The 25,806-nt window shown below is 59.0% G+C and overlaps 1 protein-coding gene across 2 annotated transcripts; it reads left to right on the forward strand.

The window, feature by feature from the left end:
• The first annotated feature begins 5,357 nt into the window (after positions 1-5,357).
• EVPL (envoplakin) lies at positions 5,358-25,314 on the forward strand. Of its 2 annotated transcripts, none has more exons than XM_055242089.2 (22): positions 5,358-5,560; positions 8,532-8,631; positions 8,988-9,142; positions 9,224-9,350; positions 10,103-10,228; positions 10,415-10,453; positions 10,614-10,775; positions 10,861-10,968; positions 11,087-11,182; positions 12,841-12,966; positions 13,411-13,557; positions 13,877-14,031; positions 14,197-14,360; positions 14,544-14,716; positions 16,842-17,020; positions 17,105-17,243; positions 17,362-17,555; positions 17,895-18,045; positions 20,064-20,147; positions 20,270-20,380; positions 20,484-20,576; positions 21,621-25,314. In XM_055242089.2, the coding sequence occupies exons 1-22, from the start codon at positions 5,463-5,465 to the stop codon at positions 25,059-25,061; spliced, it is 6,168 nt and encodes a 2,055-aa protein (XP_055098064.1). In that variant the 5' UTR covers positions 5,358-5,462; the 3' UTR covers positions 25,062-25,314. The 2 variants fall into 2 exon arrangements, with proteins under 2 accessions (XP_055098064.1, XP_055098065.1); XM_055242090.2 differs by having other exon boundaries at positions 14,197-14,294.
• Positions 25,315-25,806: the final 492 nt, after the last annotated feature.

The raw sequence follows: 25,806 nt of genomic DNA on the forward strand, positions 1-25,806 counted from the left end.
TGGAGTTTTGGTAGTTGCTTCCTCTAAACCTTCCCTGTAAAAGTCCCAAAAGGAATCACTAGTACCTGTTCCTCCCCACTCTTGTCTGGTTAGGCAAGCTGTGCCACCTTTTACTTCTCTCTAGGCTGACCTTGGCATTTCAGTTCTTTTTATCAGACTTGCTAGGCAGACTCACAGCCAAAAGAGCCTCCTCCTGGTCGCCCTGCAGATTCCTGGGCCACAGCCTCTACCCCCCAACCGTATACCTGCAGACAATGGAAGGAAGCTGGTTCCTTGAACCCCCAGTCCACCAGACTGTGCTTCTCTAGGCCCAGCTGGAGGAGGGTGCCTCTGCTTTGCTCAGCAGTTCAAGGGAGTGAAGGGAAGAGGTCACTACTCAACTTCGGTCCAAGGGTCTGGCAGCGGAGCTTTTGTACAAACAGGGCAATTTCCTGAGGCAGCAAAGCCTCACCTCATCAGGAACACATGGGTGCCTGGTAGCTTATGGCTCCCAGGGCAAAGGAGGCGATTACCACCATCTGCCTCAGCAGGGAGAAGAATGCCTCCCCACAGGAGCCCCGGAGCTGGAGGAGAGAGTGGACACCAGAGGGCTTAACTGCTGGCATACTTGCCAAGTGGCCACCCTGTGGCCGGGCTGCACATGTGCCCAGCTGTGTCTGGCAGTCTTGGAGCCGAGAGTCTCACTGTTTTTGGTCTGATCAAGCCTCTTGCTCAGGTCCCAGGCCAGGTGAGCTGCCAGCTGCCCACATCAGTGTGGAGCTCCAGGCGCAAGGAGTGAGTAAGCTGCCATGCAAAGTCATGGCTGGCAGAGGGTTGAGCAGCCCCAGGGATCGTTTCATCTCTAACCTCTCAATCCACCAAGGAGCAAGCCAGGGCCAGGCGAGGGGAAGGACTCACCAGGCCCTTCAAAGTGGGGAGACGCTATCTTTGTATGCATGCCTTTAAAAACTTTTTTTTTTTTTTTTTTTTTTTTGAGCCGGAGTCTTGCTCTGTCACCCAGGCTGGAGTGCAGTGATGCGATCTCGGTTCACTGCAACTTCCACCTCCCGGGTTCAAGCGATTTTCCTGCCTCAGCCTCCTGAGTAGCTGGGATTACAGGTGCGCACCACCAAGCCCAGCTAATTTTTGTGTTTTTAGTAGAGACGAGGTTTCACCATGTTGGTCAGGCTGGTCTCGAACTCTTGACCTCGTGATCCGCCCACCTTGGCCTCCCAAAGTGCTGGGATTATAAGCATGAGCCACCGTGCCTGGCCAAAAAACTTTTTTTTTTTTTGGAGATGGAGTCTCACTTCTGTCATCCAGGCTGGAGTGCAGTGACTCAATCTCGGCTCACTGCAACCTCCCTCTACCTCCTGGGTTCAAGCGATCCTCCTGCCTCAGCCTCCCGAGTAGCTGGGACTTCAGGCACCGCCACAATGCCTGGCTAATTTTTTTGTTTTTGTATTTTTAGTAGAGACGGGATTTTGGTTTTTTTTGGGGGAGGGACGAAGACTCACTCTGTCACCCACGTCACCCAGGCTGGAGCGTAGTGGCACAATTTCGACTCACTGCAACCTCCACCTGCTGGGTTCAAGCGATTCTACTGCCTCAGCCTCCCAGATAGCTGGGATTACAGGCACCCACCACAACGCCTGGCTAATTTTTGTATTTTTAGTAGAAATGGGGTTTCACCATGTTGGCCAGGCTGGTCTCGAACTCCTGACTTCAAGTGATCCACCCTCCTTGGCCTCCCAAAGTGCTGGAATTACAAGTGCGAGCCACCGTGCCTGGCCAAAAAAAAAAAAAAAATATATATATATATATATATATATTTTAAATTTTTTTCGCAACCTCCACCTCCTGGGTTCAAGCGATTCTCCTGCCTCAGCCTCACAAGTAGCTGGGATTACAGGCATGTGCCACCACACCCATGCCTGGTTTTGTTATTTTGTATTTTTAGTGGAGACAGGGTTTCTCCATGTTGGTCAGACTGGTCTCCAACATGGTGAAACCTCGTCTCTACTAAAAATACAAAAATTAGCTGGGCGTGGTGGCGCACGCCTGTAGTCCCAGCTACTTGGGAGGCTGAGGTATAAGAATCGCTTGAACCCGGGAGGTGGAGGTTGCAGTGGGCCGAGATTGTGCCACTGCACTTAGCCTGGGCCACAGAGCAAGACTCTGTCTCAAAAAAACAAAAATAAAACTAAAAATACGTTTCATTTAATTCAACATATCCAAAATATTTCAATATGTAATCAATAGAAAAATTAATGAGATGCTTCACGTTCTTTTTTTTTTTTTTTTTTTTTTTTTTGAGATCGAGTTTCGCTCTGTCTCCTAGGCTGGAGTGCAGTGACACAATCTCGGCTCACTGCAACTTCCACCTCCCAGATTCAAGTGATTCTTCTTCCTCAGCTTCCCGAGTAGCTGGGACTACAGGCACGTGCCACCATGCCCAGCTAATTTTTGTATTTTTAGTAGAGACGAGGTTTCACCATGTTGGTCAGGCTGGTCTTGAACTCCTGACCTCGTGATCTGCCCACCTCGGCCTCCCAAAGTGCTGGGATTACAGGCATGAGCCACCGCAGCAGGCCGTTTTACATTCTTTTTCCATAGTACGTCTTTGAAATCTGGTGTGAATTTTACACGTATAACACATCTCACTTCGGTCCGGGCACCTTCAAATACACTACAGCCACACACAGCAGGATTTGTGGTTGCAGAAACGGACACTGAGGGTCTTGATCCAGACAGTCAGCCCCATCTTGACCTTTTAGATAAAGGGCTCCTTTCTCTCCAAAGGGTGAGGCCAGAGGTGAAGCACAAAGACAGCCATGCCCCACTCTGTGTCCCTGTCCTTTCTCCTGTTTTCTTCTGGGGCCAGGGTTGCTGCCATCTGACAGGAGCATCCCACTTGAGAGACCGCCTCAGGGCTCGGGTGTTCCTGCCTGCCGCCCGACAGCCCTTGTCAGAGGAGCTGGGCCTGATTTGATTCAGCATGAGAAGATCACGCCAGGAAGTCAGCTCTTGTTTTTCTTGCAGTAAATCAGTTAGCACTTAATCTCCCAGGCGTGTGAGGGCCCCCTGCAGTGCTCATTTCCTTCCTGGAGGACTTCTGCAGAGGGGAGGAAGCTGGAGTGTTCCAGACCTCAGACTCCCTGCCCTCCGCCCAGGGCACCTCCCCCTGCACAGCTCAGGTGCCTCGCCTGGCTGCTCTCTGTCCGGAGTCTGGACACCTCTCCCCAGGGCCCCACTTCCAATGACTGCCACCTCCCAGGGAGGGGCCAAGCTCAAAGGTGAAGCAGCCGGGCTCGGTGGCTGACGCCTGTAATCCCAGCACTTTAGGAGGCTGAGGTGGGCGAATCACCTGAGGTCAGGAGTTCGATACCAGCCTGGCCAACATGGTGAAACCCCATCTATACTAAAAACACAAAAATTAACCGGGTGTGGTGGCATGCACCTGTAGTCCCAGCTACTCAGGAGGCTGAGACAGGAGAATCGCTTGAACCTGGGAGGCAGGGGTTGCAGTGAGCCGAGATGGCGCCACTGCACTCCAGCCTGGGAGACAGAGCGAGACTCGGTCTCAAAAAAAAAAAAAAAGAAAGAAAAAGGTGAGTCAGGCAGGCCAGAGGTGAGGCCGGAGTTGGCTCCTGTAGTCATTCACACAAACAGCTCCTTTCCGAAGACAATTGATTGCAGGCGTGCAATGAGTGGTTAGAAGACAAGTGTCACCAGGAATAAAGTGGGAGCAGCCTGGGGCAGTGGCTGAGTGGCCAGTCATCTCTGGTGCCATCTCACTCAAGACGCGGGCCGGGAGCCGAGGACACTGGAGACCACTTTGTTTCCTCATTGCTGTCGGGGCCGCCGCTGCCCTCCCCACCCCCACTGCCCCTGTCAGCTCCTCCACCTCTAGAAATGGAGGTCTTCTGCATCCCCTCTCCACGGCCGAGTTCAGGGGCTTCCCATGAGATTCAGCCAAAAAGGTCCCAGGCCTTTGCTATCCCATGGGGGCTGAGGCCAGTATCAGGCGTCGGTCCCTGGTCTCCCCCGTCTGCTGGGACCTTTCTCTCCCAGGCTGTGCTTTGTCCTCAGCGAGGCCTGCCAGGATGTCCAGGTGATGTCACCCAGTCAGCCTGTTCCATCCCCTGGCTCCCCCTCAAGCCCTCCTTCCACTAAAACCACGGGGGTTTCAGGAATGACCTGGAAAGCGACACCACCTCCGCAGAAGGGGCCTGTTACGCTGGGCCAGTGAAATGAGTGCCTGGAAAGGGGGGTGCCATCACCCCTTTCTTGAAGACGCTCAGGGCCACCACAGAAGGAAAAGGCAGCAGCCCTCGTCCCCAGTGTGAGGAAAAGACCAATAAGCTGGCATCACTGTCTGCCACTCAATCTGACTTCATGAAAGCCACCAGGGGCCATTTCTGGGTGGGGGAAGAGGCAGGTAGGAAAAGCCAAGTGCATGGGGCTCCCGGGCCTCAGCCAGAGCCCAGGCTTAGTGGCACCTGAAGCCAGCCCTGGTGCTGCTGCACTGTGCACACTTTATAAAATGGGGCCGGGTGCGGTGGCTCATGCCTGTGATCCCAGCATTTTGGGAGGCCAAGGCGGGTGGATCACTTGAGGTCAGAAGTTCGAGACCAGCCTGGCCAACATGGTGAATCCCCTTCTCTGCTAAAAATACAAAAATTTTCTGGGCGTGGTCACGGGCACCTGTAATCCCAGCTACTCGGGAGGCTGAGGCAGGAGAATCGCTTGAACCCGGGAGGCAGAGGTTGCAGTGAGCCGAGATCATGCCATTGCACTCCAGCCTGGGTGACAGAGCGAGACTTTGTCTCTTAAAAAAAAAAAAAATGGACCTTGTGCCAGTTGTCTGGAGTGAACGTCCCCTGGCTGCCCCATCATGTCAGTGGAGAACAGAGAGCCAGGCCCTGGGCTGGCAGGACACCCCTTCCTCTCCTGGGGGATTGAGAGCTGTGGGTGGGGGCCTGCCTGGCAGCAGGGCCTCCGAGTTGGCTGGAGGTGTTTATTAATCCTGGGCTCCGCGGCTGGGGCCTCTCCGCTGAGCCTGCGCCTGCATGTGCACGTCTGTCTCCAGCCCTGTCAGTCCTGGCCCAGCTCCTTCCCTGTCTGGGTGTGATCGCCGCTGCGCTCCCCTGGGCATGTGGGTGTAACAAGTCCAAACCTTCTGTGGGAGTCGGGCAGGCTCGGCCCCGCCCTCAGGGCTGTGCCCTTTCCTCCCAGACTGGTTGTGCAGGAGCAGGCATGAGTGTGGCCGTTGTGGGTGCATGCGCGGCAGGCCTGGGACCCAGCGGCCCGCTGCCTCACCTGCAAGGAGGGGCCTCCCAGAAACTCCCTTCCCCAGTGCCCAGCCGCCCCACCTCGCCAGACTTAGCTGACCAGCCAGCGAGGACGCCCGCTGCCTCCCACCTGCCCTCCTGCCCTCCGCCAGCCAAGCCCAGCCTGAGCCAGCACCTGCCTTTAAGACCATGTTCAAGGGGCTGAGCAAAGGCTCCCAGGGGAAGGGGTCCCCCAAGGGCTCCCCAGCCAAGGGGTCCCCCAAAGGCTCCCCCAGCAAGCACAGCCGGTGAGTGGGACTGGGGGATGGGGAGCAGGGGAACTGGGGTGGGGGTGGTGCCAGGCCCAGGTCCTTGAGCCACCTGGCGGTGGCGGCGGCCCAGAGCCCAGGACCAGCCCCGTGCTGGTGCTGGCATTTGGTATCCCGAGGCCAAAGGGCCCAGGGGTGGACTCTCTCCTTGCTTTGGGAGCCGCAGGCCCAGGCCGAACTTCAGCCCTGGCAGGAGGCAGGGGATGGCCTGGGGCTCCCTACATCCTCTAAGGGGGCCTGCGGGCCACGGATTGAGGCCGCTCAGCGGGAGAAGTGCTGGACAGGAGCCTGCACCGGGGCCCTCCTCTGCCAGAGGCTGGGAGACAGGAGAGCCTGGGAGACAGGAGAGCCTGGCTGCCTGACTGCAGCTCTGCCCCAAGGCTCTACTTGGCTGGGATGACCCCTGGAGCCTGGGTGCAGGGCATGAGGACCGAATGGGCGGGGTGGGATCCCTGGGGTAGGGACGCAGGGGCTGTGCGGCCTCCTGCCTAAGCCACAGCCCTCCCCAGAGTTCTCACCCAGGGCCTTGTTGTATTGAAGAGTTAGGGGTTCATGGCCAGGCGCAGTAGCTCACGCCTATAATCCCCGAACTTCGGGAGGCCAATGCGGGAGGATTCCTTGAGCCCAGGAGTTCGAGACCAGCCCGGGCCACATCGGGAGATCTTGTTTCTATAAAAAAATAAAAATAAAAAATAGCCAGGCATGGTGGCTCGTGCCTATTGCTTGAGCCCAGGAGTTTGAGGCTGCAGTGAGTCATGATCACACCACTGCGCTCCCGCCTGTGTGACAGACTGAGACTCTGTCTTTAAAAAAAAAAAAAAAAAAAAATCCTAGTGCAATACCTCACGCCTGTAATCCTACCACTTTGGGAGGCCGAGGCAGGTGGATCACTTGAGCCCAGGAGTTCGAGACCAGCCTGGGCAACATGAGGAAATCCCGTCTCTACAAAAAATATACAAAAATTATCTGGATGTAGTGGTGCATGCCTGTAGTCAGAGCTAGTTGGGAGGCTGAGGTGAGAGGATCACTTGAGCCCGGGAAGTCGAGGCTGCAGTGAGCCGTGATCACTCCACTACACTCTAGCCTGGGTGACAGAGCAAGACCCTGTCTGTTAAAACAAAACAAAATAGAGTTGGGGCTTCTTTTTCCAGTGGGTGTGGCGCAGGGGGCACTGGGCCTCCCTTGGACCACCCGGCTCTCTGGGGCCCAGCCCCAGCTCTCTGTGGATGGATTAGGCGGTGTTCTTCCCACTCACTGGCTTCAGCTTGTCTGCAGAGGAGGCGGCAGCCCGCCTGGGTCCAGGGTGTCGAGATAAGCTCAGGGATGAAAGGCTGGTGTGGGAGCGGGGGTGCCCATTACCCCGATAGGGATCAAGGCACCAACAGACACCGCGGCTGGGCGTCTGGGCGGACGGGAAGACAGTGGTTAAGGACTCTCAGCTAACACTCTCGCTGAGTGACCTGTCCTCCCTGGGGCACCTGAGCCCCACCCAGGGTGGAGTATGCAGCTCCCCGTGGGAGCAGCCATCCCAGGAGGCGGGACCTGAGCAGGCGTGCCCGGGGCCCAGCACCTGCAGCTCCCACTGTCCAGGCAGGCTCCCCAGCAGCGCGCTCCTGGCCTGGGGCAGCTCGGTCCTCAGGGCCCTGTTGGCTCTCACCTCACGTGCGATCCACTCGTTTGACATGAACTTACTAAGCACTTACTGCATGCCAGGACTGTTCTAGGCACTGGAGATGTCGCTGTAGACAGAACCAACAGGCCCCTGCCTTCAAGGCACTAGCCCTCTAGTGAGATAAAAACTAACACGTGCTGGGTGCCGACCCTGCACCAGGCCTGCACTGGATGTTTCAGACAGATAAATTCAATGAATGCTCACAATAGCCCTAAGGCATCGATATTTTTATTAAAATCCCGCTTTACAAGTGAGGAACCTCAGGCACAGAGAGGTTGAGTAACTTGTCCAAGGTCACACAGCATTAATGATGGAGAAAGATGAAACCAGGCTGTCTTGGCCACAGAGTTCTTCCAGACTGCTGAGCCTTCACCAGCACTGTCCCTTTGCCTGGGGGGGGGGCTATCCTTTGATCCAGTTCAAGGCTTCCCCTGCCCCAGGATAATGATCCCCCAATAAGGCACTGTGCTCATGTGGCTTGGACCAATATGCCCTCTTTTAGGTCTGCTTGACCTCATGACCTCCACAGAGTGAGTGCATGCACGCAGCAGGTGCTCTGTGGAGGCTGCAGGGCGAATGCACAGAGAAAGCCCTGGGGTGGAAGCAAGGTTTCCCCTCCGTCCCTGACCATGTGACTCAGAGCAAGTCAGGGCCCAATCTGGGCTTTGAACCCTCAACTCTGGAGAATGTTAGGGTGCCCAGCAGTCTCTTGCGCCTGCCCCCCCTCCCCGGCTCCGACAGTGTGAGGCTCCTCTAGACGGCTACTGAAGCCAGCACTCTGGCAAAGCTCCCTGGGGTGGAGGAGGTATAGGGGAACACAGGGCTGGAGTGGGAGGAGGTGGGGGTGGGGGACACGCTGCTGCCTCCCTGCCGCAGCCAGCCCAACTGCCCCTCCCAGGGGCCAGCCGGGCTGGCTCAGGTACTAGTGGCTGGGCCGGTGATTCACTGGCTAGGGGACGGAAGAGGCGGGCAGCTGGGTGGGGTCGGGAACTCACTGCCAGCACAGCTGGCTGGGGCTGGGACACCGAGGCCGCCTGCCCCCCAGCACCACACAGAGCTGAGACCCTCACCTTTTGACCCCTCATGTGGTGGGGCAGTGCTAACACCCCCAACCAGGACTCGCTCACAGAGCCTCCTGCAGAGAGAGACCCCAAAGTCAGGGCAGTGAGCTAGGCTGTGGGGGCAGGATGGGGTGGAAGGAGGGCAGGGGACGCCACCTGGATGGGGCACAGAGGGGCCTCTTCCACCAAGCTGCCCGCTGTCCCCTCCACCCACCAGGGCTGCCACCCAGGAGCTGGCCCTGCTCATCTCCCGCATGCAAGCCAACGCCGACCAGGTGGAACGGGACATCCTGGAGACGCAGAAGAGGCTGCAGCAGGTGAGGCCCCGGCAGCAGTTGGCAGGGCGTGGGCAGGCTGGGTGGCATGGGCGGCCCATCATCAGGCCTGGCACTCCCTGAGTGCCCCCTGGTGATGGTGAAGATGGAACAGATGACCTTTGTCCTGCACCGCCCATCCTCTAACACATGGTGGGAGAGACGGCTCAGCTTCCTTCTTTTCTGGGCTCCCCTGTGTCTTGTTACGGACGCCCTGGGCCTGACCCTGTGCCTGGCGTGGGCCTCGAGGTTGGCCAGCATAGCTGGGGTCCCAAAGGTTGGGCTCAGGCCCACAGTGATGGGCAGCAGGGGTGTGGGGGCTCTGGGCCCTGGCGAGTCTGCCCATCCCCTGCCCACAGGACCGGCTGAACAGTGAGCAGAGCCAGGCCCTGCAGCACCAGCAGGAGACGGGCCGCAGCCTGAAGGAGGCCGAGGTGCTGCTCAAGGACCTCTTCCTGGACGTGGACAAGGCCCGGCGGCTCAAGCACCCGCAGGCTGAGGAGATTGAGAAGGAGTGAGTGGGGCTGCGGCAGGGCTGGGGGTCCCTGGGGAAGACCTAGGCCCAGCCGTGACCTGCCGGCCACCTTCTTGACAGCATCAAGCAGCTGCACGAGCGGGTGACCCAGGAGTGTGCGGAGTACCGTGCCCTGTACGAGAAGATGGTGCTGCCCCCCGAAGTGGGACCCAGGGTCGACTGGGCACGCGTGCTGGAGCAGAAACAGGTCAGGAGCTCAAAGTCACACCCCAGTGTGATCAGAGGGCGATACGGAACTGCATTTAATCCAGGGCCTGACTGTAGGTTTGAACAGTCAGGGTGTAGGGGTGGCTCGGGGGTCTGGGCAGGGAGACAGCAGAGCAGACAGTGCAGTCAGGGAAGACTTCCTGCAGGAGGAGGTACATGAAGAGACCTTAGAGGGGTGAGAGGGTTTGGTTGGGTCAGGGTGAAGTAGTGAGGAGAGGACAATTCCAGAAAGAAGGAGCAAAGGCTCCTGCCAGGAGGAAGCCTGGGGTTGGACGGGAAGTGGGGATTTCTGGGCAGGTGGGCAGAGCCAGGTCATGGGGCATTCTGATCCCTGGTTGAGGAGTTGTGCTTTGATGCCACAGAGAAGGGGTGTCATCCTGCAATAGAGGGACAGTGAGGAAGGGCCCGGCTGGAGCAGGGCTTTCTGAGGTCCCTAGAGCTTGGCTGGAGGTGTCCAGGCAGGAGGCACTGAGGCTGGGTCACAGATGAGGCAGGGTGGAGCTGGAGACTTCTCAGAGGCTGAGCCCAGCGTCTGGGAACCAGTGGGACTCAGGGGCCACTGCAGAATGGCCTCGCCCCTGGGTGAGCTGCAGGGCGTGCACCCGGGCTGCTCCCAGGCTCGTCCACGCTCTGCCCAAATGACCAAGTCCACTTCTCCGGGTGGGAGGCGTGTGGGGTTCTCTGGCTCGCCACCGCGGTCCTGTGGGGACTGAGCCGCTGGCTCTCCTGCAGAAGCAGGTCTGCGCAGGCCAGTACGGGCCGGGCATGGCGGAGCTGGAGCAACAGATCGCCGAGCACAACATCCTGCAGAAGGAGATAGACGCCTATGGGCAGCAGCTGCGCAGCCTTGTGGGGCCGGTAGGTGAGCCGGGAGGATGTCACATCCGGGCCAGCCCCAGCCCCTGTTTCTCCAGTCAGAGCCGGAGCTAGATGGGCTGGGCCCTGGGGATAGGGGTGGGTGGGGTATAGCTGGCCCAGATCTTAGGGGGCCATCTCCCTGCACCCCACCTCTCACGGGCTTGTTTCTCCCCTTGGTCGAGGCAGGATGCAGCCACCATCCGGAGCCAATACCGAGACCTACTGGTGAGCAGGAGGGAGGGTCGGGCAGGGCGGCTGCGGGTGGGCCTGGGTGGCCGCCCGGACCCTGCCCGGGGCCAGCGTTCCTGAGCGCGGCCCAGTGGCGCCTTTTGCCCCCCACTTTCTCTCTCCCCACCCTGCTGCTGGCGGCGGATCCTGAGCACAGAAGGCGGCGTCGTGGCGCGGGCAGAGCCTGGGCAGCCTGTACACGCACCTGCAGGGCTGCACGCGGCAGCTAAGCGCCCTGGCGGAGCAGCAGCGCCGCATCCTGCAGCAGGACTGGAGCGACCTCATGGCCGACCCTGCGGGCGTGCGGCGGGAGTACGAGGTCGGCTGGCAGAGGTTGGGGCCAGGTGGGGGAGGCCAGGGCCATCCTGGTCCTCACCACCGCTCCCCACCCTACTCGCCCCCAGCACTTCAAGCAGCAGGAGCTGCTGAGCCAGGAGCAGAGCGTGAACCAGCTGGAGGACGACGGCGAGCGCATGGTGGAGCTGCGGCACCCCGCGGTGGGGCCCATCCAGGTGCGCTGCGGGCAGGGCGAGAGTGAGAAGGGACATGGTGGGCGGGGAAGGGGGGGAGGTGGGGTGGACGTGGGGGGGGGCGGGGCGTGGTCCGAGGGCTCTGTGCTGCCGTACCCAGGCCCATCAGGAGGCCCTGAAGATGGAGTGGCAGAACTTCCTGAACCTGTGCATCTGCCAGGAGACCCAGCTGCAGCACGTGGAGGACTACCGCCGGGTGAGCCCTCAGGCAGGCGGCAGGGGCGACAGGGGCGGATGGTCCCACAGCACCCCTGCCCACAGGAGAGGCACTGCACCTCTCAACTAGACAGAGCTGGCAGGGCGCGGTGGCTCACACCTGTAATCCCAGCACTTTGGGAGGCCGAGGCTGGCGGATCACTTGACGTCAGGAGTTCGAGATCAGCCTGGCCAACATGGTGAAACCCTGTCTCTACTAAAAATACCAAAATTAGCCAGACGTGGTCGCGCGCGCCTGTAATCTCAGCTACTCAGGAGGCTGAGGCAGGAGAATCGCTTGAACCTAGGAGGCGGAGGTTGCAGTGGGCCGAGATTGGTCCACTGCACTCCAGCCTGGGTGACAGAGAGAGACTCCACCTCAGAAATAAAATAAAATAGAGCTATGTGGTTGCCACTCAGTCCCAGAGGGAAAGCAAGGCATGGGCACATTCTCAACAGGGTGAAGCGGTTCCCAGGGGGGTGAAAATTGGTTCTTAATGGCAGAAAAATATCTTAACTCTTTTTATGCATGAAGTACAGATCCACATACAGCACCTAAGCTGTATACAGCATATCTGTGGTATTAAAATTTCATGGGGGCCAGGTGTGGTGGCTCACACCTGTAATTCCAGCACTTTGGGAGGCCGAGCCAGGAGAATTGCTTGACCCCAGTAGTTCCAGACCAGCCTGGGCAACATAGCGAGACCCTGTCTCTATACAAATAGATAAATCTCTATCAAAATAAATAAATAAATAAAATTTTATGGGGATGAGGTGGGGGAAATTAAATAAAATATTTCTTAAAAGGCTCTTTAGGAGAATAATAATGAAAAAAAAACAGTTGAGAAACCCTGATATAATATACAACTGGGATTTGGGGGCAGATAATGTTTCATACATTTTCCTATAGAACCACAGACTGTGATCACACACATTGACAAAAATTCCGTAAAAGCACCTGGAATGCTTCTTTAAAGCACAGCTTCTTCTCCGGGGCTGGGACAAGTGCAGCTCCAATACCCTCTGTCCCAGCAAGAAAGACTTCAGGTGCTGGAGGGAGGCAGGTGATGGTGCCCTTCATTTGTGCAGGAAGGACGAAGACCAAGTGTTTTATGACCCACTTAAAAAAATTAAGTTCAGTGCACGAGTAAGACCCCATTTGCGAGAGCACACCAGTGATAAAAGGTCCTGCCACCTGCGTAGGAAAAAGAGCGGCCAGAGTAGGGGAGAGTGACAGTTTAGGTTTAGCTCGTTTAAATTTAGCTGGTTTAGGTTTGTCTGGTTTGTGTTTAGCTGGTTTAGGTTTATCTGGTTCGCGTTTGACTGGTTTAGGTTTGGCTGGTTTCGGTTTAGGTGGTTTGTGTTTAGCTGGTTTAGATTTAGCTGGTTTAAGTTTAGCTGGTTTAGGTTTACCTGGTTTAGGTTTAGCTGATTTGTGTTTAGTTGGCTTAGGTTTAGCTGGCTTAGGGGTTACTGGTTTAGTTTAGCTGGTTCACATTTATCTGGTTTGTGTTTAGCTGGTTTGTATTTAGCTGGTTTAGGTTTAGCTGCTTTGTGTTTAGCTGGTTTAGGTTTAGCTGGCTTAGGTTCAGCTGGTTTGTGGGGTCAGTGGGCAGCAGCTTGCCCCAGGCTCTGCCCTTGACCACCCAGTGAACTCAGTTCCAGGAAGAGGCCGACTCAGTCAGCCAGACCCTGGCGAAGCTCAACTCCAACTTGGATGCCAAGTACAGCCCTGCACCTGGGGGCCCCCCTGGCTCCCCCACAGAGCTGCTGCAACAGCTGGAGGTGAGACAACCCCACCAGGCCATCTGCACCCCACTTCTGGGAATTGGTCCTGTCCATCTTTCTGGGCCTCACCCCTTCTGCCTCGGTACCTAGTCCTATCCCAAGCCCTGGCCTGGGTGCTGGCGGGTGGTCTGCTCTAGCAGGAGGCTGGCCAGGTACCGGCAAGCTCCTCCCACCTCTGGACGTCAGTTTCCTCATTTGCAGTGGGACAAGGGCAGCCTGGGAGAGCTCTGAGGCCCGTCTAGCTTCTGCTCAGAGGCCTGGGTGATGCTGTGCCATCCCCCTCCCTGCAGCTAGCAGATCCCAGGATCCTAGGCCCCCAGAGAGGGGCTCCTTTTACTTTGCTGACTTAGAGACCCCTGCCTTCATGAAGGCCAGCCTCTAGTCCTTTTGAAGGATGGGTACGGTGTGGCCAGCCTCCAATGCAGCCTGGGCCCCTGGCAGGCAGAGGAAAAACAGCTGGCCGTCACCGAGAGGGCCACTGGGGACCTGCAGCGGCGAAGCCAGGATGTGGCCCCTTTGCCACAGCGAAGAAACCTGCCTCAGCAGCCCCTGCACGTGGACAGCATCTGCGACTGGGACTCAGGAGAAGTGCGAACTCCCCCACCTCACCCCTGCCGCCATCCAGCCCCACCCAGCCCATCCCCTGCCCCTGCCCCTGCCCAAGCCCATCCCCGCTCCATCCCCAGCTGTCTCCTGCGCCCACTTTTGCCCTACTCCTTCCCTTGACCCAGACCCTCCTCTCTCCAAGTCCTGTCCTGCCTCTTTTCTACCCCAGCACCTCCCACCCTACTCTTGTCCCTGTACCAGCTGCTGTCCCCATCTGTCTCTGTCCCCAGCCCCTACTCTGCCCTGGCCTTGGCCCCCTGCCCCTGAGCCTGCAGGAGCCGCTCCCTTTCTGTGCCCCCAGGTGCAGCTGCTGCGGGGCGAGCGGTATAAGCTGATGGATAACACTGACCCGCACACCTGGGTCGTGCAGGGCCCTGGTGGGGAGACCAAGCGTGCTCCCGCCACCTGCTTCTGCATCCCAGCACCAGACCCTGATGCTGTGGCCAGGGCCTCCCGGTAGGTCTGTGTAGGGATACTCGGGGCAGGCTGTGGGCAGAGCAGGCCGGCCCTGCACTGTCCAAGCCTCAAAGGCCGGCCTTCACCTGAAGCTGCGTCTACTGGGGCTGGGGAGGGAGAGAGGCAGAGTGGGGACCTCTTTCTCGAATCCCCTCTTCGTTCTAGGCTGGCCTTGGAGCTGCAGGCCCTGAAGCAGAAATTGGCCACAGTCCAGAGCCGCCTGAAGGCCAGTGCTGTGGAGTCTCTTCGGCCCAGCCAGCAGGGTACCCAGGGTGGCCCGGGGAGGGGTGGCTGTGGGGCTAGAAGGAGTAGATTCCGACTTCCGACTGGTCTGTGATGAGGAGGGGTTGCCTTGGGTTAGGAACCATCACTCTGGGGATTTCATCTCTGGGGTGGCCCTGCCCATCCCCTCCACCCTACTCCGACAGGACCCTCTGTGGGCACCTGGTGGGGGCACCCATCTGGCAGTCTGGAGATAGACCCTGGGCCCTCACCAGCACCTCTGCCCCCAGCTCCATCTGGCTCGGCCCCGGCCAACCCACAGGCCCAGAAGCTCCTGACACAGATGACCCAGCTGGATGGAGACCTGGGACAGATAGAGAGGCAGGTGCTGGCCTGGGCGCGGGCCCCGCTGAGCCGCACCACACCCCTGGAGGACCTGGAGGGCCGCATCCACAGCCATGAGGTGGGTGAGCGGCGGAAAGGGGCGGCTGGGATGAGAAACGGCCCGGCCCTGGTGCTTACACATGAGGGAGGTCAGGCAAGTGCAGGAGCAGTGGCTGGGACGGAGGTGGAGAAGGGTATGGACAGAGCTGGGCTCAGACAAGCTGGTTCCCCTCCTGGCTCCTCCACTGACCAGATCCGGGATCTTGGACTACATGACTCTCTGGGCCTTGGTTTCCTCATCCCTGAAGCAGACATCATAATGCCCAGCTCACCTGATCATTCAGGAAGGTTCCAGTAGGGCCCAATGTCAACACCCCCAGGAGGTATTCTGGCGAAGCTCCTGAAATAGCAAGGAAGCCTGGAGAATCTTAGGAAGAGATGTCCCCTGGCTGCAAGGGGGAGCCTACCTGGGGAGGTTGCAGCGTTGTGTAAACTCCTTACCCAAGAACAGCAAGCTCTCTGCCACGTGGACTCAACACTCCCAAAAGCGCTCAGAGTGAAACCCACACCGGGCCACGGTCTGGGGTATCCTCCCAAACCAGTTTCTTTTCTTTTCTGGAGACAAAGTCTCTCTGCATCACCCAGGCTGGAGTGCAGTGGCACGATCTGGGCTCACTGCAACTTCTGCCTCCCAGGTTCAAGCAATTCTCCTGCCTCAACCTCCTGAGTAGCTGGGATTACAGGCACGCACCACCATGCCCAACTAATTTTTGTATTTTTAGTAGAGACGGGGTTTCACCATGTTGGCCAGGCTGATGTCGAACTCCTGACCTCAAGTGATCCACCTATCTCGGCCTCCCAGAGTGCTGAGATTACAGGCGTGAGCCACCGCGCCTGGTCTGTTTTTTGTTTTTTGTTTTTTGAGATGGGGTCTCACTTTGTCACCCAGGCTGGAGTGCAGTGGTGTGCAGTGGTATAATCTCAGCTCACTGCAACCTCCACCTCCCAGGCTTGAGTGATCCTCCCACCTCAGCCTCCCGAGTAGTTGGGACCACAGGTGCAACACTGAGCCCAGCTAATTTTTTTGGTAGCGATGGGCTTTTGCCATGTTGCCCAGGCTGGTCTCAAACTCCTGAGCTCAAGCAATCCTCCCGCTTCGGCCTCCCAAAGTGCTAGGATTACAGGCATTAGCCACGGCACTTGGCCATATTATTATTATTTTGAGACGGGATCTTGCTTTGTTGCCCAGGCTGGAGGGCAGTGGCATGATCAAGGCTCACTGTAGCCCCAACCTCCTGGTCTCAAACAATCCCCCTGTCTTCACCTCCCAAGAAGCTGCGTCCTTAGGTTTTGAAGTCATAGCATCTGCCACGTCAGTGGTGTTGGGGTCCAGGAGAAGCCCAGTTAGACTGGTGGTGGGTGGTGCCGGGTACAGAGTCAGCATTGCTCGGTGACGGACCGGGCAGATGAGTGAATAACTGATGAAAGAATGAGGGCGACAGTCCCTAGTGGGCAGAGCCAGGGCTTTGGCTGGAGCGACAGGGCCGGGGGACCTGATGGTCTTGTGAGCAGGACAGTGACATGAAGATGACTGTGGGTAACTGTGTGCCTAGCGCTCGCTGCTGAGCTCCGGACACAGGCTCTTGTGTCGCCCTCCCATCAATCATTCTTTTTTATTTATTTTTTTGAGATGGAGTCTTGCTCTTGTCGCCCAAGCTGGAGTGCAGCGGCATGATCTCAGCTTGCTGCAACCCCCACCTCCTGGGGTTCAAGCAATTCTCCTGCCTCAGCCTCCTGGGTAGCTGGGATTACAGGTGCACGCCACTACGGCTGACTAATTTTTGTATTTTTAGTAGAGACAGGGTTTCGCCAGGTTGGCCAGGCTGGTCTCGAACTCCTGACCTCAAGCAATCCACCCGCCTCGGCCTCCCAAAGTGCTAGGATTACAGGCGTGAGCCACTGCGCCCGCCCCCTCCTATTAATCATTCTGTAGATGAGGAGACTGAGGGTCAGAGAGGTTGATCTGCCGCAGGTCATCCACAGAGGAGCGAGCAGGGCCAGGACTGAACCCAGTTCTCTGGCCTGAGCCCAAGCAGGTACCCACCACACTCTACTGCCTCCGTGGGCGCAGAGTTAGGGTATCCTGGTAGAAGAGTCGGGCGGAACCCACCTGCCCAGAGATCCCTGACCCCGCCCCTCTTCAGGGCACAGCCCAGCGCCTGCAGAGCCTGGGAACGGAGAAGGAGACAGCCCAGAAGGAGTGCGAGGCGTTTCTGTCCACGCGGCCCGTGGGCCCCGCTGCGCTGCAGCTGCCCGTGGCCCTCAACAGCGTGAAGAACAAGTTCAGTGACGTGCGGGTTCTGTGCAGCCTCTACGGGGAGAAGTGAGTGCTTTGGGGACAGGGCAGCCAGGCAGGGCAGCAGCGTGTGGCCCAGAGAGTGTCTGAGCCTTGCCTCCTCTGCGGCAGAGCCAAGGCTGCCCTGGGCCTGGAGCGGCAGATCCAGGATGCGCACAGGGTCATCCGAGGCTTCGAGGCCACCCTGGTGCAGGAGGCCCCCATCCCTGCTGAACCGGGGGCTCTGCAGGAGAGGGTCAGCGAGCTGCAGGTAAGGGACCAGCCGGGGCCTCCTGGTGGCAGGGGGACCCAGCATTCAGGGGCGGGTGGGGTGGACACGGCGTCTCCCCAGCCACGAGGGTGCACGGCTGCGTCCTCTCCTTCCGCAGCGCCAGCGGAGGGAGCTGCTGGAACAGCAGACCTGCGTGCTGCGGCTGCACCGCGCGCTGAAGGCCTCGGAGCACGCATGCGCCGCGCTGCAGAACAACTTCCAGGAGTTCTGCCAAGACCTGCCTCGCCAGCAGCGCCAGGTGCGAGCCCTCACCGACCGCTACCACGCCGCAGGGGACCAGCTGGACCTGCGGTGAGCGACTGGGTCCTCGGGGCACAGGGTGTGGGCTGGTGCAGAGCCAGGCATTGCTGTCTACAAGCTGTGTGATCCTGGGCTAGTGACTTCACTTCTCTGAAGCTGTTTCCTCATCTCTAAAATGGGATAACAACAGCACTTACCTCCCAGGGTGGTGCCTGGTAGAGACTGTCCCATCTCTGAATTCCCAGGCTCAGGGAGTGGGGATCTGCACAGCAGGCCACTCGGGCCTCCTGACCTGCCCCCAGGAGGAGGCTCCCACCAGCCTCCCTGTGCACCTGCCCCTGTCCCCAGAGGGCAGGTCTTATCTCTGTTCTGGGCCTCGTCCTCCTGCAGGGAGAAGATGGTGCAGGATGCCGCCCTCACTTACCAGCAGTTCAAGAACTGCAAGGATAACCTGAGCTCCTGGCTGGAGCACCTGCCCCACAGCCAGGTGCGGCCCAGCGACGGCCCCAGCCAGATCGCCTACAAGCTGCAGGCGCAGAAGGTGAGGCTGGGGCAGGGACAGCTGCCTGTGCCCATGTGGCCCCCTAGTGGCCAGAGCTCAGAAGCGCTCTAAGGGGCTTCAAAGCCCAGACCACGGAGGCCTTGGGCCCCTTCCCTGGCCTCCAGCTGAAATGCTCCTCTTTGCCCACAGACGGGGCCAGCCCATCTCTGTCTGGCCCGACTGGGGCAGTGGGATTTACAAGCTCAGGCCACAGAGCCCTGAGGGTTCCAGCCACTATTGCATCTTCCTCACACTCATCAAGCCCCTGCCATGTGCCAGGCAGTGGGTTCACTGGGGTACAAGCCTGCACCCAGGCAGCTCCCAGTCTGGTGGGGGAGGTCTATGATGCTGATAAGCATTGGTGGGAGAAGCCAGCGTGCTGTGGGTGCCCCCAGGCTGGACACCCACGTGGGTCAGGGTTGGTGGTGTGGGAGGAAGCAAGTGTAGCCGGGGGAGGGATGAAATGTCCCATACAGAGAACATGCCATCAGAGGAAAGGAGGGGAACTCAGGGGCGAGGGCGACCAGATGGGCAGACCACACAGGCCCTTCCAGCATGGGATCCAGGCTGCACTGTCTCCTATGGCCCCCAGAAGCTGCTGGGGAGGGGATGCTTCCAGGCCAGTGTTTAGAAGCTGGCTCTGGCTGCCGAGTAGAGAACGGCTAAGAGGGTGGGAATGAAGACATGGAGGCCCACGAGGAGCCAGGCTGGAAATCCAGGTGAGAGAGAGTGACGGCCTGGCCGGGGAAGGGACCATGGCACAGGGCGAGGTGGGCAGATCTGAGATGGAGATGGCAGAATTAGGTGGACTTGGTGACTGCTTGAAGGGGACAGTGAGTGAGATGGACGGGGCCTGGTGGTGCCCAGGGTTCCGTTGGGGACAACTGGGAAGAGGGGGCACCTCCACCTGAGGTGGAACACAGGGAATAGAGCATATCTGGGGAGATGAATGGGGCCGGCTAGGTCATGCTGAAATGAGGTGGCCAGGACAGCCGAGGGCAGCGGGGAGATGGAGGTAGGCATATGGGAGGGAACTGGGGCTGGGGGTTCCCCTAGGAGCTCATGAGAGCAAAGATGGGTCTGGGACTTCCGGAAAATGAGAATATCTGGGGAGAGAGTAGGGAGGTGACATTGGGAAGGGGGCCTGGGACAGAGATTCTCAGCCGTGGGTGCAAACTAGAATCTCCCAGGGAGCATTTAAAACATCCCCAGGCCAGGACCCCTACCCAGACCAAATAAATTGGATTATTGTGGTCAGAGCATCAGTATATTAAGTTCCCAGATGAATAAAAGTGGGCGCCCCGGGTTGAGAACTTTCCAATTGGAGCCATGGTTCTGGATGAGCTGTAGCAGCATCACCTGGGGACTTGTCAGAAATGTGACTTCTCAGGGCCACCCAGACCTGCTGGATCCGATGTGCAGGTGGACCCCGAATGCCTGCCTGCCTCCCACAGGCCCCAGGTGATGCTCGCAGATACTGCTGTGCTAGAACGGAACTCTGAGGGGCACCAGGCCAAAGAAAGGTGCTCATGCCTATAATCCCAGCACTTTGGGAGGCCGAGGCTGGCGGATCACCTGAGGTCAGGAGTTCGAGACCAGCCTGGCCAACATGGTGAAACCCCATCTCTACTAAAAATATAAAAATTAGCCTGGCATGGTGGCAGGCACCTGTAATCCCAGCTACTCAGGAAGCTGAGGCATGAAAATCGCTTTAACCCAGGAGGCTGCTGTGAGCCGAGATAACGCACTCCAACCTGGGTGACAGAGCGATACTTGGTCTCAAAAAAAAAAAAAAAGAAAGGGATTCTGCCAAGGTGCCTCGGAGAGGAAGGAGGAAAAGCAGAGAGAATAGAGAATGATGTCAGGGAGAGGAGGGAGTTTGGCCCAGGTCTCCCTCCCTGCCCTTTCTTGTTCCTGGGAGGCAGCTCTGGCTGACTGTGGCCCTGGAGCCATGGCTAGAGGAGAGTCAGGGTGAGTGGCATTTCCTGGCCTCCTGACTCTGGGTTCTTCCCTGGCAGAGGCTGACGCAGGAGATCCAGAGCCGAGAGCAGGACAGGGCCACAGCATCCCGCCTCTCCCAGGCCCTGCAGGCAGCGCTCCAGGTAAGCAGCTTGCCTTCAGCTTGCCCCTCTCCATGTATCACCCTTGTCCCTCTTCCAGCCCTATCCCCCACACCCAGCTTCCCCACTGGCTGCCAGCCTGCTGTCCTTTCCTCCCTGCTCAGGACTATGAGCTCCAGGCAAACACCTACCGCTGCTCTTTGGAGCCCACCCTGGCAGTGTCAGCCCCTAAGAGACCCAGAGTGGCTCCTCTGCAGGAGAGCATCCAGGCCCAGGTGAGATGGGACCTGGTGGGGCTCAGTGGACCTTGGCACCAGCTCTGCAGGCTCCAAGGCAGGAGCTGACTCTGCCCTTCCCCTCTCCCTCTGCCCTCTCCAGGAGAAGAACCTTGCAAAGGCCTATACTGAGGTTGCAGCAGCACAGCAGCAGCTGCTGCAGCAGCTGGAGTTTGCTAGAAAAATGCTGGAGAAGGTACACAGACAACACCTACACATTTCCCACAACAGCCAAGAATAACCAGGAATGCCCACTCCATTCCCAGAATGCCAGGCTGTCACCCTGGTAGTCTCCCTTCCTCCTCTCCCTCCTGCCTGCAGCTCCTGGGCAGCTCTGGCTGCTGGAGAGGGGAGCAGCTTCCAGCCACCTTTTCTCTCCAGCAGCTCTTACAGGCTGGTGTCCATCGCAGGGTTAGGCCCTGGAGATGGCATTCAGTGTGGTCACAGCTTGGCCGCTGGGCGTCCTCCAATGGGACAGGACCTCTAACCCCAGAGAGCAGAGAAAATCCCCTACAGCCTTCAGCCTCAGCCACCTGGCTGTCCACCCTCGGCCTACACACTACACACCCTCGAGCCAGAACTTCTCCAGGACTCCTGGTGACTTGCCAGCTTTTCTGTTACCCTCAGCCACAGTCAGCATCCCTGGATGGAAGGGGAAAGGGGAGAGGTTCTGGAGGGACAGGGAGAACCTCTCCTGTTTGCACTTTTTTTTTTTTTTTTTGAGACAGGGTCTCGCTCTATCACCAAGGCTGGAGTGCAATGGCGCAATCTCAGCTCACTGCAACCTCTGCCTCCCCAGTTCAAGCGATTCTCCTGCCTTGGCCTCCTGAGTAACTGAGATCACAGGCATGCATTACCACACCCAGCTAATTTTTTGGATTTTTAGTAGAGACAGGGTTTCACTGTGTTGATCAGGCTGGTCTCGAACTCCTGACCTCAGGTGATCCGCCTGCCTCAGCCTCCCAAAGTGTTGGGATTAAAGGCATCAGCCATCGCACCTGGCCCCTATTTGCGCTTTCTAATGCAAACCAGGCCTGCACACTGCCTTGGGTCCTAAAATCATTGCATTGACTGGGTCTTCTCAAAATCCTATATCCAAGCATCTTAGGTCTTCAGCTCTGCCTCTGAGGACCCACTGGGGAGTCTCAGGAAACAGGGAGAGGTCTTTCATCTCAGGAAAAACATGGAGCTCCTATCTCCACCGCCCACCCCCATGCTCTACCCTTCTTCCTCTCTGCAGAAGGAGCTCAGTGAGGACATCCGAGGGACCCATGATGCAAAGCAGGGCTCCGAGAGCCCTGCCCAAGCAGGGAGAGAGTCAGAGGCCCTGAAGGCCCAGCTGGAAAAGGAGAGGAAGCGGGTGGCCCAAGTGCAGCGTGAGCTGGAGGTGCAGAGGAGCCAACTGCTGCAGCTGAGGACCCAGCGGCCCTTGGAGAGGCTGGAGGAGAAGGAAGTGGTGGAGTTCTACCGGGACCCCCAGCTGGAGGGCAGCCTGTCTAGGGTGAAGGCCCAGGTGGAGGAGGAGGGCAAGCGGCGGGCTGGCCTGCAGGCAGACCTGGAAGTGGCAGCCCAGAAGGTCGTGCAGCTGGAAAGCAAGAGGAAGACCATGCAGCCTCATCTGCTGACCAAGGAGGTCACCCAGGTGGAGAGGGACCCCGGCCTGGACAGTCAGGCAGCCCAGCTCAGGATCCAGATCCAGCAGCTCCGTGGGGAGGATGCCGTCATCTCGGCCCGGCTGGAACGGCTGAAGAAGGAGCTACTGGCCCTTGAGAAGCGGGAGGTGGATGTGAAGGAGAAGGTCGTGGTGAAAGAGGTGGTCAAGGTGGAGAAGAATCTGGAAATGGTCAAGGCAGCCCAGGCTCTGAGGCTGCAGATGGAGGAGGATGCTGTGCGCAGGAAGCAGGCGGAGGAGGCTGTGGCCAAGCTACAGGCTCGCATCCAAGACCTGGAGCGGGCCATCAGCTCGGTGGAGCCCAAGGTCATCGTGAAGGAGGTGAAGAAGGTGGAGCAGGACCCAGGGCTCCTCCAGGAGTCCTCCAGGCTGAGGAGCCTCCTCGAGGAGGAGAGGAGCAAGAACGCGACGCTGGCCAGGGAGCTGAGCGACCTGCACAGCAAGTACAGCGTGGTGGAGAAGCAGAGGCCCAAAGTGCAGCTCCAGGAGCGCGTCCATGAGACCTTCCAGGTGGATCCGGAGACAGAGCAGGAGATCACTCGGCTCAAGGCCAAGCTGCAGGAGGTGGCGGGCAAGAGGAGCGGTGTGGAGAAGGAGGTGGAGAAGCTGCTGCCCGACCTGGAGGTCCTGCGGGCCCAGCAGCCCACAGTGGAGTACAAGGAGGTGACCCAGGAGGTGGTGAGACATGAGAGGAGCCCCGAGGTGCTGCGCGAGATCGACCGCCTGAAGGCTCAGCTCAACGAGCTCGTCAACAGCCACGGGCGCTCCCAGGAGCAGCTCATCCGCCTGCAGGGTGAGCGTGACGAGTGGAGGCGCGAGCGGGCCAAGGTGGAGACCAAGACGGTGAGCAAGGAGGTGGTGCGCCACGAGAAGGACCCGGTGCTGGAGAAAGAAGCAGAGCGGCTCCGCCAGGAGGTGCGGGAGGCGGCCCAGAAAAGGCGGGCCGCGGAGGACGCGGTGTACGAGCTGCAGAGCAAGCGCCTGCTGCTGGAGAGGAGGAAGCCCGAGGAGAAGGTGGTGGTGCAGGAGGTGGTGGTCACCCAGAAGGACCCGAAGCTGCGCAAGGAGCACAGCCGGCTGAGCCGGAGCCTGGATGAGGAGGTGGGCCGGCGGCGCCAGCTGGAGCTTGAGGTGCAGCAGCTGCGGGCCGGCGTGGAGGAGCAGGAGGGCCTGCTCAGCTTCCAGGAGGACCGCAGCAAGAAGCTGGCCGTGGAGAGGGAGCTGCGGCAGCTGACCTTGAGGATCCAGGAGCTGGAGAAGCGGCCTCCCACGGTGCAGGAGAAGATCATCATGGAGGAAGTGGTGAAGCTGGAGAAGGACCCGGACCTGGAGAAGTCCACGGAAGCCCTGCGGCGGGACCTGGACCAGGAGAAGACCCAGGTGACGGAGCTGCATCGGGAGTGCAAGAACCTGCAGGTCCAGATTGACGTCCTCCAGAAAGCCAAATCGCAGGAGAAGACCATCTACAAGGAAGTGATCCGGGTGCAGAAGGACCGCGTGCTGGAGGATGAGCGGGCCCGCGTGTGGGAGATGCTCAACAGGGAGCGCACGGCCCGGCAGGGCCGGGAGGAGGAGGCACGGCGCCTGCGGGAGCGCATTGACCGGGCCGAGACGCTGGGGAGAACCTGGTCCCGGGAGGAATCCGAGCTGCAGAGGGCCCGGGACCAGGCCGACCAGGAGCGTGGGCGGCTGCAGCAGGAGCTGTGGGCTCTGGAGAGGCAGAAGCAGCAGCAGACACTGCAGCTGCAGGAGGAGTCGAAGCTGCTCAGCCAGAAGACGGAGAGCGAGCGGCAGAAGGCGGCCCAGCGGGGCCAGGAGCTCTCTCGGCTCGAGGCGGCCATCCTCCGCGAGAAGGACCAGATATACGAGAAGGAGCGTATGCTCCGGGACCTCCACGCCAAGGTGAGCCGGGAAGAGCTCAGCCAGGAGACCCAGACGCGAGAGACCAACCTTTCCACCAAGATCTCCATCCTGGAACCCGAGACGGGGAAGGACATGTCCCCGTACGAGGCCTACAAGAGGGGCATCATCGACAGGGGCCAGTACTTGCAGCTGCAGGAGCTCGAGTGTGACTGGGAGGAGGTCACCACCTCGGGGCCCTGTGGGGAGGAGTCTGTGCTCCTGGACCGCAAGAGCGGGAAGCAGTACTCCATCGAGGCCGCCCTCCGCTGCCGTCGCATCTCTAAGGAGGAGTACCATCTGTACAAGGACGGCCACCTGCCCATCTCCGAGTTTGCGCTGCTTGTAGCCGGGGAGACCAAGCCAAGCTCCTCACTCTCCATCGGCTCTATCATCTCCAAGTCCCCACTCGCCTCCCCGGCCCCCCAGAGCACCAGTTTCTTCTCTCCCAGCTTCTCTCTCGGGCTCAGTGATGACAGCTTCCCTATCGCCGGGATCTATGACACAACCACAGACAACAAGTGCAGCATCAAGACGGCCGTGGCCAAGAACATGCTGGACCCCATCACTGGGCAGAAGCTACTGGAGGCCCAGGCGGCCACAGGGGGCATCGTGGACCTGCTCAGCCGTGAGCGCTACTCTGTGCACAAGGCGATGGAGAGGGGCCTGATCGAGAACACCTCCACGCAGAGGCTGCTCAACGCCCAGAAGGCCTTCACCGGCATCGAGGACCCCGTCACCAAGAAGAGGCTGTCGGTAGGCGAGGCTGTCCAGAAGGGCTGGATGCCCCGGGAAAGCGTGCTCCCACACTTGCAGGTGCAGCACCTGACCGGGGGGCTCATCGACCCCAAGAGGACAGGCCGCATCCCCGTCCAGCAGGCCCTCCTCTCTGGGATGGTCAGTGAAGAGCTGGCCCAGCTCCTGCAGGACGAGTCCAGCTACGAGAAGGATTTGACAGACCCCATCTCCAAGGAACGGCTGAGCTACAAGGAGGCCATGGGCCGCTGCCGCAAAGACCCCCTGAGCGGCCTGCTGCTCCTGCCGGCGGCACTGGAGGGGTACCGCTGCCACCGCTCCACCTCCCCCACCGTCCCGCGCTCCCTGCGCTGACACAGGCCAAGCAGCCAGTGGGGAAGTGCGTGTGTTGGGCCAGGTAGGATACGTACACCTCTTGCCTCAGAGCAGTCCCAGGCAGTGGGTCTTCCCTCTGTCCGACCACTGCTTTATTATTTTACTAACATGATGTCGGGCTCCCTCTCCTAACCTTGGTGCCTGATCCATCCCCAGACCAGGACAGCAGCCACTCAGTTCTTCCTCCACCTCCACTCAGTGATCTCAGTAAACGAATTCTGCCTCCCCGTGTCATGTGGTGTCCCATTCATTCACATTTGAGAGTGCAGGATCCACGTGTCTGGGGGATGAGCGCAAGGACAGCGTTGCTCAAGTCCTTGCCTGGGCGGATGTGCTCAATTTGCCTGCCTGAGAAATAGGCATCCTCGGAGGGCTGTGCCTCCTCGAGTGCGGGGCAGGGATGCGGTGGCAGGTCACGGAAAGAGATTATGGTTTAAAATCACTAAAGGAGGCCGGGCACAGTGGCTCACACCTGTAATCCCAGCATTTAGGGAGGCCAAGGCGGGTGGATCCGAGGTCAGGAGTTCGAGACCAGCCTGACCAACATGGTGAAACCCCAACTCTACTAAAAATACAAAAATTAGCTGGGTGTGGTGGTGCGCGCCTGAAATCCCCACTACTCAGGAGGCTAAGGCAGGAGAATCACTTGAACCTGGGAGGCGGAGGTTCCAGCGAGCAGAGATCACGCCACTGCACTCTACCCTGGGCAACCGGGTAGACCTGA

The sequence above is a fragment of the Symphalangus syndactylus genome, chromosome 14 (genome assembly GCF_028878055.3).
Source record: "Symphalangus syndactylus isolate Jambi chromosome 14, NHGRI_mSymSyn1-v2.1_pri, whole genome shotgun sequence".
Classification (NCBI taxonomy): domain Eukaryota; kingdom Metazoa; phylum Chordata; class Mammalia; order Primates; family Hylobatidae; genus Symphalangus; species Symphalangus syndactylus.